We start from the raw sequence: 12,430 nt of genomic DNA on the forward strand, positions 1-12,430 counted from the left end.
TTTGCCCACTCTACACAGAATACCTTGCACCCTTCAACTCCACAGAAACCCAGTAACCTACAAGATTTGAAATCGGCAGCTTGACCTGTCTAGGCCATCCAAGACCCTGTCAGAAAGGAAGCTGATAGTTTTCTAATGCAACCCAAATAAACCTCAGGTATGTTTAGAGTGAAAACTGTAGGGAACAACTTTCAAAAGCACCTAACTGATATAGGAGCCTACGTTCCATTTTCGAAAGTGACTTAGGAATTTAGGAGCCTAATTCTAGTTGGAAGTCAAAGAGAAGACTCCTAAGTTCCTAAGTCACATTTGAAATTGGGACTTCACCTCTAAGTCACTGAGATGTTTTTGAAAATTTTACTCAAGGTCTGAAGTCCTGTATTGATCTGATAACGTTCAAGAAAAGTGAAACTCCTTTGTGCCTAGTTATTGCATCACAGTGATAATACATCACACATTACCCATTCTCTTGAGGCCCTTCTAACACCCAGACACAATGGAGTGAGCTAAGCATGAAGTATTAAACATTTAGTGAAAGCTGCATTTTGTATTTAATTAATTTAAAGTGAGTGTCATTTCAATGCAGTAGGCAGATACCAATGGTATAGGACTTCAGGAATTAAAGGGAAATGTTCAGCCCCATAATCTATGAGCTTCTCATTTGAATATAACTTACACTCTTGGGCACAGTATATTCTGCAAAACTGAACTTGGCACGATGTAACACAGTAAAATATTAGTAATAAATTTCTTTCCTTTTTCATGTTCTCTGCCAGAAACATCAATTCATAAGCCAAAGTGAATGAACTATTGCAGGGTTAAAAAAGCAGGAATACACCAAGCCCACCACCTAGCGGAAACACACTGCTCCTGAATAACAGCATGTTGTAATTCTCTCTTAGTACTGGCATAAGAAATACTGCTGCATATACTTACCTATAGACACAGGAAAGCTGCTGAACAAGGGGAAATTGACATCCCATGACAGAAATCTGCCTTCCTAATTGAGAGATTCCTCAATAATGGCATCTCTCCTTTTGCAATAAGCATAGCTATGATCAACAAGCCAGATCTGTAGGTCCTCACTCCGTTTTTATCCAGTCTCCCTTTGATTTCAGTAATAATTTTGCCTGAGTAAAGGCTGAGTACAAACTGAGTTGAGACCTCAGCATTTGGCTCGGTATTAATTTAGAAAGTAAAAAAGTTCACAAAATGTATTTTTAAAATACACCAAAATGCTCCATCGTGAAATTAAAACTCCTGCATAGAAAGTGAAATGGTGCATTGTCCTCTGATTCTTTACCACCTTATTTGCCATTCTAAAACATTAGGTTCCTCAGAGTGCCTTTTTGGGGTCATATTCACTGTGCAAGTGCCATCATCACATAAGTTGGATAGAGAATTTCCTTCTTCCTGAATCAAAAGATGTTTTTTGTAGTTAAAACAAATACATTCTAAAAAACAGCTTCATTGTAGTCATTTCAGATGTATCCAGAAGTTTGCTCCACACTAACTCTTAATTATCCCTCCATTTTCCACCTCTAGTTGTTCAGATACCGGTAGAGTCAACCCCAGTGAAGATCGTGGTAGGAAAAACAACCTGAGCAGGCTCAGCAGCTCAACTTCAAATACAAGGTAGGGAGCATGTTGGTGCCATTCAGAGGGTAAGGCAGGCTGGCATTTTGTCTCCAGTTCATTAGAATCCTGAACAATCCATTGTCATCTCTCTTAATAACATACTGAAGCTGCTCATTTTGAATCTGACTTTATAATTAAAGGCGAGTCTATGTCTTCACTTATACCCCGTGCACTCATATTGAGAGGTCACTCCCCACCTTTCATGCACTTCCTGTTCGACTGGAGGCAGTTTTCTGCTGGTTCATATTGTGAAACCTATACCATAACAACATAAAAGGCTCTTTTTATATTATTTTGTTTTTTAATGGGTATCTTAGAATTTGTAGACCAATGTAGGATGCAGAGACCCTAAATCCATAATATTTTTCACCACCATGGTTTTCCCCTGGCGTGAATGTTAAAGCAGGATTTTTAGTAGAATATTGCTGTGTGTATTTCCTTAAGACATTCACAATCTCCGTTGTGCAAATTATGCCAGTAACAAGTGAGAACAACAACCCCTGTGTCTGTCAGGCTGGATAGTGAGTATTTGTATTGTTTTCTCAAAGGAGGCATAGCTGCTTTATGTTCAACGAATTTGTTGGCAGAAGCGACTGAGATTTTTTGGAATCACTTTTGTTTATGTTCACTCCCCACCCCGCAAAAAAACTAGACATAACCCTGCTGTACTTCAAGTTTAACACTTAAGCCATTTTTTACACTTATAGCCATGTCGAAGAAGATGTGGTTAGCATTTATTTTTATTTATTTATTTGCAGTAGGAAAAAGAGCAGAAGGTATTTGCCTCAAACTTGCCAGAATAATCCACTTTTGGGACAGAGGCAAAGCATGGAAAATTTCTTCCTGAAAGTACAGTGTTTCAGAAATGTGGTTGTGTGTGTGTGAGAAAGAAAGAAAGGAAAAACAGATTAAAAAGGAAGTTAGGCATCACCTGCTCTTATGTACTGTACGTTTTTCACTGTTAACACTGCTGCTAATCAAAATTCAGCAGAAGGTACAGGAAAGTTAACTTTTGTATGAATGAGTTACTCTACTGTGCTGAATAATTTCTTGATAATGGCTGCTTTATGGCCTGCGTCTGACCCCGTGAGATGCTGCACAATAGTAATTCTAGGTCATAAAGGAGGACGTTGACTTTCATGTGACAAAGTGTGTTGTAATCTGCTTCCTTAACTGAGAATATCTGACTCTCCCCTAAGGTCCTCAGTTTTTACTCAATCCTTATAGTTTTTATAGAGATGTCTCCACTAATAGCTACTCGAAAGATCATCCTAAGAAATAGTGCTCTGTCGGAGTTTAGAATATCCTTGTTAATTAGATAAAAATAGACATTTTGTGGAGTTTGTAACAATTTCTGTACAGTTGCCATTTTGGTTCTGTGCCAGCAGACTACCACTTACCAACTAGAGATTTAATTAGCAGCACATGGATAGGCATATCAGACATCTGTTCTATATCAGCCAAGATTATATTCTGCCATAATAGTTACTTAACTGCTGTAGAGAAAACCAAAATTAGAAAAGAGTTTTTAAAAAGTAGAATCTCTCTATATTCATGATTCCTCTCCATATTTTATTATGATAGTTTCTATTTGGAAAATGTTAGTAGTGGTAGTAGTAATTTATTATTACCAGTTGTGGACTAGTTCATCTATAAACCAATGTGAAGGCATAGGGCCAAATCTTCAGCTGGTGTAAATTTACATCAGTGGAGCTATGCCATTTTATACTAGCTGAAGAACTGATCCATGATCTTTGTGTCAAAGAATTTATAATGTAAGGCCCTGGCTTAACCACATGGGCACAGGGACTCAGTGCAGGATTGGGACTTAAATAGGCAAAAAGATATGGCAGTAAGCTGCTGTTTATCCCCTAGACTTGTCCTGGTTGTAGTGACTTCTGGCAAATGTCATGAACATCATATGATCCACAATCTAGTTCTACATGTACATCCATGTTGACATGCTATTCCATGCAATGCTCACTCAGTTTGCCTCTAGATTTGTCCCATGCTAATAGCAGCAACAGTTCTGTAGCAGAGTCACATTGCACAGATGCACCCATCATTTCTCTAGTAACCTCATTGCATTATTTAATTCTGCTTGACAGTAATTTTCTGTGGGTTGACATTAAAGTATTTTTTAACTCTATGTGTGTGAGGGGAGGGCATGTAATAACTAAACAGGCTGCAATATGTTAGAATTATGGGAATCCAGGTGTATTTTAAAAGCATATACAGATGAGAAAGTTAAAAAGCCATGGGCTTGATTCTGCCCTAACTTAGGCTGGCTTCTGCCAACATAACCTCAGGAGAACGCCCTTAAATCTATCGTTTTTTCAAACAGAAAAAAAAGGAGACGGGAATAGAGAACATGGAATCAATCTGTTTACTCATCTGAATATACCTGCTTATTTCAGGACCCCGCAGAGTTCAAGTTCGTCTATCCCACTCACTGGAGACAGCCAGACTGATGCGGACATTCTGGCTTTCATTAAAGCCAGACAGAATCTCCTGCAGAAGAAAGGTAAACCCTGCTAAACGTACTAGGCCAAACAGAGCTCTCTGATACAGCAGTAACGCATATATCTATATATCAATGCTAATATAAATCTCCTTTGGGTATTTGTCACTAAATCAGAGGGTAAGAGTAGTCATAGGTGAGCAGTAAATTTCAGTCTACAGTTTGAGTAAATAAAACTGGCAGTAGGTAGAAGGCACACAGGAGCGGCTCCCAGAGGCAGCCTGGAAGTAATTCATCACAATAAAGACAAAAGTTTCTTCTCTGTTTGTTTTGTTTTTTTACAACAGTTTTTCATGACAGTAGCAAATTAGAGAGAAGATGAAAGCAGCAGTAATTACTGAAGCAATAACTTTCCATCACCACTCAAGTGCTGATGACAGCATTACTCTGCAAGCTATCAGCCCCTGGCAGATGGTGTTAGCGTTATCAGAGAGTGGTGCTTTACTATCACGCTGCTTATCAGGAATAACTCTCAGGTAAATACACACAGGCTGCAAATCCAGCCACCTTATGCCCATCCAAAGCAAACACTCAGCACACTTAGGCTTTGGGTCCCCTTTTGTCTTAATTTAGTAAGGCTGTTGTCAAGCTTCTTCTGGAGACATTAAAGTTGAATTTGTAGACAGCTGACTTACGAGCCAGGCTACAGAAAAAAAGAAATATTTAAAGTAAACATCTAAGGCTTTTAGAAGGTCCATGATTCATCCCATTTATAACATACAAAAAATGAACTTTTAATTACAAGGGCGCAATTTGTCATGAAATCATTTCTGAAAGCCCATCAAGATTGAATCTGTCAGCTGCCTTCCCTAACCTGCTTGTTATTTGTTTATAGGCCATCACGTAGCATCATGTGTGGATCTCAAAGAAGGCTAGGCATTACCAAAACTGATAAACTTCAGTTTCAGGCCCACTCTGTGTCTGAAAGAGACTCCTACAGAACAGAGGATGATCAACACATTTTAAACTGTGCTAAAGTTCAGTTATAAACACTGTGAAGCTAAATGTGGTACCACGTGCATGATGCTTACCACAGCCAGCCTGGCAGTGCGTTGTAGGATGACTTAGAAGGTGTAGTGTGACTTACAGAAGTGTACAGCCTGCCAAGCACTGTACATTACAATATATGCACTGGGGCCTAGCAAAGTTCTTAGCCAGCAGATTGTCCACCAAGTGCAGTAGATGGGTCCCTCTCTGAGCTCCCCTTCGAAAGCCAGGTGGAGGCCTCTGTTCACTTCTTGTTCAAGTCCAGCACACCCTTAGTACACAGGATTGGATTTGGCCCTAAATTATTTCAGTTCTCTGCATCCCTCAGACACACCCCTAGACTTTCTGAGAGCCACTAGTGCCTCCCAGTGCAAAGGAAGTCTTAACCACATACATTCAGGCTAAAGGCAGTAGACAATAGTAGTGACTGTTGCAGTAATTGTTCATGGATTAACTAACAGAGGATTTTGAGAGTAGCTGGGCTCAGGGCAAAGGAAAAGAAGAGGGCCCCGAGCAGTGCTCATTAGGTAAAGAAATCTCAGGTAAAGTTCAGAGGAAGCTGAGTGGGCAGGAAGAGGGAGTTACTCAAAGTAGGTGCTTTGGGAAAGCAGACAATAATAATAACTAGCTCTTAGATCTCAAACACTTTGCAAAGAAAATCAGTATCATTATTCCCATTTTAGAAATGGGAAAACTGAGTCACGGGGCAGTGAAATGACTTGGCCACGATCACCCAGCAGGCTAGTGGCAGAATCAGAGATGGAACCCAGGTGTTCTGAGTCCCTGCCCAGTGTTCTATCCACTAAGCCATACTGCCTACCCAGAGTTCAAACCTTTTTAGGCTTATCCATTCTGTAAACATTTGAGCTCTTTTCCATAATGGTGCTTTCTCCAAGGCTGTTCCATTTCACTCACGGCGCTTGGGTTTCTTCATGGGAAATCCCCTGCAGGTGACTCCAGCAGAAAACATTTTCTGAGCCAAACCAAAGTCTGCTAAGGCGTGGAAGATGCCATCATACTTCCTCTCCCTTCCTTCAATGCTTGAAACTGCTCCATGATATCAATGGCCCAGAAACACATCAAAGACTCTGCTTTGTATTAGCTGAAAAGAGAGGATAAAATGTGTGCACAGGCCAATGGTGTGGAAAACAAGTTTCATAAATAGAAAAAGCATCAGCGTGGGAATGCACATCGTTAATGAAAGTAATACAGTGGAAAATGGCCTCTTTGAAGGGGTCCCAGGGGGAGATTAGGTAGGCACTCACAGATCATTGCCATTCATGTCTCTGAGCTTTACAAACAGACATTAATTAAAGGAGGCACACATGCAGTACTTTACGCTCGTTTGGATACCTCTCTGTTCGTCAAGCTGCCTTGGAGTAGCTTGCTGGGGTTGCTAACATTATCATTCTTGAAACATGGCAGCACAGCTAGTAAAGTTACTTACAGAGGGCTGCTCAGTGAGCATAAACATTTGCTTCACCCTTCATTCTTGGAGTAGCGAAGTGAAAACAGTTGGAGGTCAATGATATGTTGGCCTAAAACTCTTGGATTCAACCCTCTTCTTGACCTGCATCTGTTTTTGTCTGTGGAGTAGTCATTGGTTTAAAATTGATGACAATGTCTTGAACTACAGTTTGATTAACAGTGTCCTTATCTCCTTTCAGGCTTGGGGAACAAGTGAATTTCTTGTTGCACTCCTCTTCTCCCACCTTCTCTCTTTAAGAACCAGGAACAACTCACCACTTTGGGTCTGCAACTTGATGGAGAAAAAATGAATGACTTGTATATGTCAAACCTGTGCAATCAAATCTTCAGCATAGACAAAGATCAAGCACAACTGAAGCAACTAGACAGGAAAAAAAACTTTTTGTTTATTGGGAATGTTATGGTTATTTTGTAAAACATCACAATTGCTAGCACTTTTTAAAACCACTTTTCCATCACTACTATAAGTGAAACATTTCTTTGCTACTGATGCAATTTTTTTCTCTTTTTCTGATTGTATTTTGGAAGCCTATGAATAGAGTTATATGAAATTCAACAGTTTTGTCCACAAATGTTTGTACAAACATTGCTGGGCTTGATTCAGGTGAGTTTCGTAGCTGTGCTGTGCAAATATAGTAAATATTTGGTTCATGACATTTAGCAGTTTTATTCAGGACCATTGACTAATGCCAGCACATTACTTTTATTGTTTTGTTTTGTTTTTTGTGAGAAAGGCAGTTTTCATACAAAATGCCTGAAATTTTGAGATCACGTGTTATAATATGAAAACTGATCTGCATTGAAGTGAAATTTCATAAATCAAAGTTTCCAAAAATTTTAGGTCTTTCACTTGGATACATTAAATTTCATATAAAAATGTATCATCCCCAAAATTTCCAGGCTTAAAAAAAAAAACAGTGATATCTTGCAGGTGTAATGTAAAATCAAGGCAATTTTTGCAGAATCCAAACAAAATATGAAATATGTAAATATAAAGTTTTAACGTTTTGTTGCAAATACTGTTCTTTGTATAACCCCATTCTGCAACCCCATGTCTCACTTTCAGTTTCAGATTTAAGCAAATCTAAAACATAAAAGTGAAATTTAGTTTCCAAAATGTACATAGTTTCAGACTGAAACCACCGCGTTTCATGCTATTGAGCAACTTGCAGTGATGAAATCTGAAAACTCTTTGTTATTCATGTCCAAATACAGATAACTTGATTGGTAGGAGTCATGTATTCTTTAGGGCATAATCTTCAACTTCAAATGATGCTAAATTTTTCAGCAACTGAAAATTATGCAATGAATTGGAAAATACTCAAAACCACAGATTTTCATCAAATAAACAATTAAAATATGATCAGTAATGTAATCTGTTATTTTAAAAAGCAATGCATTTCCATGCATTTCAGTTTACTGCAGAAATCAACATGAGTGCCACAGAAATCGGTATGTTTTGCACAGAATTTAGCAAGCACCAACTGAACTGGGAGTCAAGTCCATGGTTATTCATCGTCAGTGAGGAAGTGAGTGAGTTCAGGTTTTGTAGCAGAAGGGACATAGTTCTTCCTGCTCTGGAGGACCCAAAACACTCCTTTTTCTGCAAAAGCCTTTATCCCTCATCTTCCTGGGAATGTTACTCTACACACAAACACACTCCATTCTGGCTGGTGACAGTGGGTGTGGTCTCTACCCCCTGTCGTTGGTTCCTGGGGGCATTGGGGAAGAAAACTGTTTAATGCACTGTAGCAGCTGAAGACAAGGAGAAAAGCCAGCACCTTGTGATCAGCCAGTTCTCCACAGATCACAATTTGGGAACCCCTATATTAGAGAATGCATTCCACAAGCCATTCCTCTGCAGGGCTTCTCTTGAGCAGAGAGGGCCAGTCATGCTGAATTAATATTTATATGTTTGACTCCAGCAGGGCCACCAAACTGAAGTCACTTAAGCAAGATCATAGGAAATGAACCAGAAGGCCAACATTGAAAGTCTAGTACTGCTGTTCAGTTACATGGCTATCTCTTCCCGATATTAGTAAAATCCCCATTGCAAATACTAAATGTTGGAGGTTACCAGAAAAGAAGCATTAGGAAAATTGTTCGTTTCTTCTGAGACTTACACACAGGGCCAGCTCCAGGCCACAGCGCGCCAAGCGCGTGCTTGGGGTGGCATGCCGCGGGGGGCGCTCTGCCGGTTGCTGGGAGGGCGACAGGCTGCTCCGGTGGACCTGCCGCAGGCGTCCCTGCGGAGGGTCTGCTGGTCCCATGGCTCTGGTGGAGCATCCACAGGCACGCCTGCGGCAGGTCCACCGGAGCTGCGGGACCAGCGGACCCTCCGCAGGGACGCCTGTGGCAGGTCCACTGGAGTCATGGGACCAGCGAGCGGCAGAGCGCCCCCTGCGGCGTGCCGCCGTGCTTGGGGCAGCGAAATTGCTAGAGCCAGCCCTGCTTACACATATTTGTCAATTGCCTTCAATTGTCCTGACATGATCTTGTGTGACACTGTCACTTGATTTCATATGTAACATTGTGTTTTGATGTTGCCATGTAATCATAGAAACCGGAGATATAAAAAAGATCTAGTAGTTCTCCGATCCCAAATACTATGGTCCTGATTCTGATTTCAAACAAGTTTTATGTCAGTGTGACTCCATTGATTTCAGCAGAGTTACTCCCAATTTACAGAATGGAGTGAGATCAGAATCAGGCCAATATGCTCATCGTATGCCTGGCTGAGGATATAACTAGTAACATGAAACTACACAACTAGATAGGAATGCTGAAAATTGGCCTGCCACACCTTTTGGATACTTTCACAATACAGCTGGTTCTGGTGACACAAAAAGTTGCACATCTTAAGTGCTTACTCATTAATCCAAAATTACTTGTCCACCATTTTTTCAATGACCACCACATAAAGACTGCACCTTCTAGATAGCTCCTATTTCTGTACGACAGTTGGGTTGACTGTACCATACTAATGCTACCTGTCTTGATAGTCCCTTTTCAGAAGTAAATACTCACCAGCAACTACACACCGCACAACAAAAACACCAACCCAGGAACCAAACCCTGCTACAAACCCTGGTACCAACTCTGTTCACATATCTATTCAAGGGACACCGTCATAGGACCCAACCACATCAGCCACATCATCGTTCGCCTGTACATCTACCAATGTGATATATGCCATCATGTGCCAGCAATGCCCCTCTGCCATGTACATTGGCCAAACCAGACAGTCTCTATGCAAAAAAATAAATGGACACAAATCTGACATCAGGAATCATAACATTCAAAAACCAGTAGGCGAACACTTCAATCTCTCTGGTCACCCAATAACAGACCTCAAAGTGGCAATTCTTCAACAAAAAAACAGCCTCCAATGTGAAGCTGCAGAACTGGAATTAATTTGCAAACTAGATACCATCAAATTAGGCCTGAATAAAGACTGGGAATGGTTGGGTCATTACAAAACCTAATTTCCCCAATACTAATTTCTCCCTACTGTTACTCACACCTTCTTGTCAACTGTCTGTAATGAGCCACTCTCTTACCACTTCAAAAGTTACTCTCTTGGTATCCTGCTGTTAAGTGATTTATCTCATTAGACTGATCTAACACTTGGTAAAGCACCCCCATCCCTTCATGTATTTATACCTGCTCCTGTATTTTTTACTTCATACATCTGATGAAGTGGGTTCTGGCCCACGAAAGCTTATGCCCAAATAAATTTGTTAGTCTCTAAGGTGCCACAAGGATTCCTCATTTTTTTGCTGATACAGACTAACACGGCTACCCCTGAAACCTCTTCAGATAATCTCCTGAGTCACTGGAAAGGGCCCTGGTGTTTACCAAGAGGAAGGTACAGTCAGTGGCATCCGTTTATATTTGGATTTGAGCCTGCTTAGCCACCTGTAAAACAGTTTTTCTAAGTAAAGAGGTTTTTGTGCATGACTGAGTACTGTCTATTGACCGTGATATATCTAGCCAGTGGTTATGCAAACTTGTAGATATAGTAAATTCTGTTTACTTAACGTCTCCAACCAGAGCAAGCTGTTTTCTAAATCCAAAGACCTTGATTGCAGAGAGATCTTGGGGCAATAGCAGTACAGTGCTGGGTGCCATGCAGATGTTCCCAGGAGGACCTTGTGCCAAGCACCAGAGGCCACATCACCCCTCTTGTGGTACAACACAGACATTTTCTATCCTCATATCCCCTTCCACAGGTTTTACCAGAGGAGAAGATGGATCTTCACTGAGCTCCCCAATAGCATCATCACTTCTGGAAGGGCCAAAGTGTGTCCACACATTAATGGAAAGGGCCACAAAGTCTGCTCCCATTTGTGAATCCCCAGGGCTCCACACAGAGGCCAGGAACATCCATGTGGATGCCTTGTGCTCACCAACTCTTGCCCCTAGTCACCCCCCTTCCACTGCTTCCTGGCTACAATAGCTACAGGAACTCTGAGGAAAAGATGATACAGCCGCAGGCTTAGCAACTCCTGTAAAGAGGATTGAACTCATGATGACATAGGCCTAGGAATCGAATACTGAGATTCACACATATGGCATCACCAGTGTGTATTGCAGTAGCGTCTCTCTGAAAGTTGTTATTCTTCTTCTGGTTTAGCCAATCTTAGAATGGAAGTGTTTAGTGTCAGTAGTATAAACTGAGTGCACTTCAGCTGGATAAAATGTTAAGCTTTTGTAAATGCTAATTGTTCTATCTGCTCAACTGGAGAATATGGATGTTGATAAGATGAAACTTCAGGCATGACTTGTTCTCTGAGGCACATTTGGTGTCTCTATATAGAATGTATTTCTTTTCAATGTTCATTTTATTAATAACCACAAAAAATCCAATTTCTATTTTTAATATTTTACATTAATCATTTTTGTTTGGGTTTAAGTAATTGTAAATGGTCTTTTTCCATTTTTTTCCATTTCACTTCCTCTAATATTTGTTATGGAACCTCACCAGTATGGCCAGCATCACAAAGAATTATAATAACAGTTATTACCAATGACTCTATCTGATGCCAGCACAATAAAACTAGGAATTCTTAACGTCTGCCTCTACTTTTCTGTGTTCTTAGGAGCAGTGCACTTGAGATGGTCCTCTAGACATGTCCTTCAATATCTGAAGTTCTTCACTCAACACAAATGCTACAATGAGCATACTTGCACTTAGGGCTGTATATTGGCCGTGCGTGAATTGAAAATACTTTGTGGCTTTAAGAGTTTCTCTCTTTAAGGAATTGAAACAACCTGATCCAATGTTCAGAGACAGAGCAACAGTAAGATTTAAGGAAACAGGTATTTGTAGAAATTATGTGAAAAAAGCATAATCAAAACTTTGCCGCTTCTTTCATCCATTTCTTCGAAAAGAGAGGATCCTCCCCCCCCCCCACCTTCACTGACACATGTCAGTAAATCAAATTTCATGAGTATAAAACTGATGTGAGATCAAAATCCAGGCCTGAGAATTGCCAGAGGACAGTGTCATGCGTGAAGAATCATAGTATGTTCATGATATTCATATTCCTTGCACCTCAAAGGAGTGCTCTGTAGGTTCTCCTCAGGGCCGACTCTAGGCTTTTTGCCACCCCTGGAATTCTGCAGCCCCAAGCACGTGCTTGGTTTGCTGGTGCCTAGAGCCGGCCCTGGTTCTCCTACTCCTACTATGAAACTGAAGCCTTGTCAAGTTTTGCCATAGTAGCTATGTTGGTTGGGGATGTGAAGAAATCAGTACTTTTGCAACTATAGCTTATCTTGTTTGATGAACTGGTT

General features: G+C 40.6%; 1 protein-coding gene across 5 annotated transcripts in view; it reads left to right on the forward strand.

The window, feature by feature from the left end:
• KIF6 (kinesin family member 6) overlaps nt 1-7,997 on the forward strand; it is a 295,124-nt gene extending 287,127 nt beyond the window's left edge. For 4 of the 5 annotated variants that reach the window (XM_050948491.1, XM_050948494.1, XM_050948492.1 and 1 more), the window contains 3 exons: nt 1,546-1,635; nt 4,056-4,162; nt 6,814-7,997. In XM_050948491.1, the coding sequence (XP_050804448.1) occupies nt 1,546-1,635; nt 4,056-4,162; nt 6,814-6,830 (214 nt within the window). In that variant the 3' untranslated portion in view covers nt 6,831-7,997. The remainder of the gene's footprint in view (nt 1-1,545; nt 1,636-4,055; nt 4,163-6,813) is intronic. The other variant, XM_050948493.1, reaches the window with a different exon arrangement.
• The last annotated feature ends 4,433 nt before the right edge of the window (nt 7,998-12,430 follow it).

The sequence above is a fragment of the Gopherus flavomarginatus genome, chromosome 4 (assembly GCF_025201925.1).
Source record: "Gopherus flavomarginatus isolate rGopFla2 chromosome 4, rGopFla2.mat.asm, whole genome shotgun sequence".
In the NCBI taxonomy this organism is placed as follows: domain Eukaryota; kingdom Metazoa; phylum Chordata; order Testudines; family Testudinidae; genus Gopherus; species Gopherus flavomarginatus.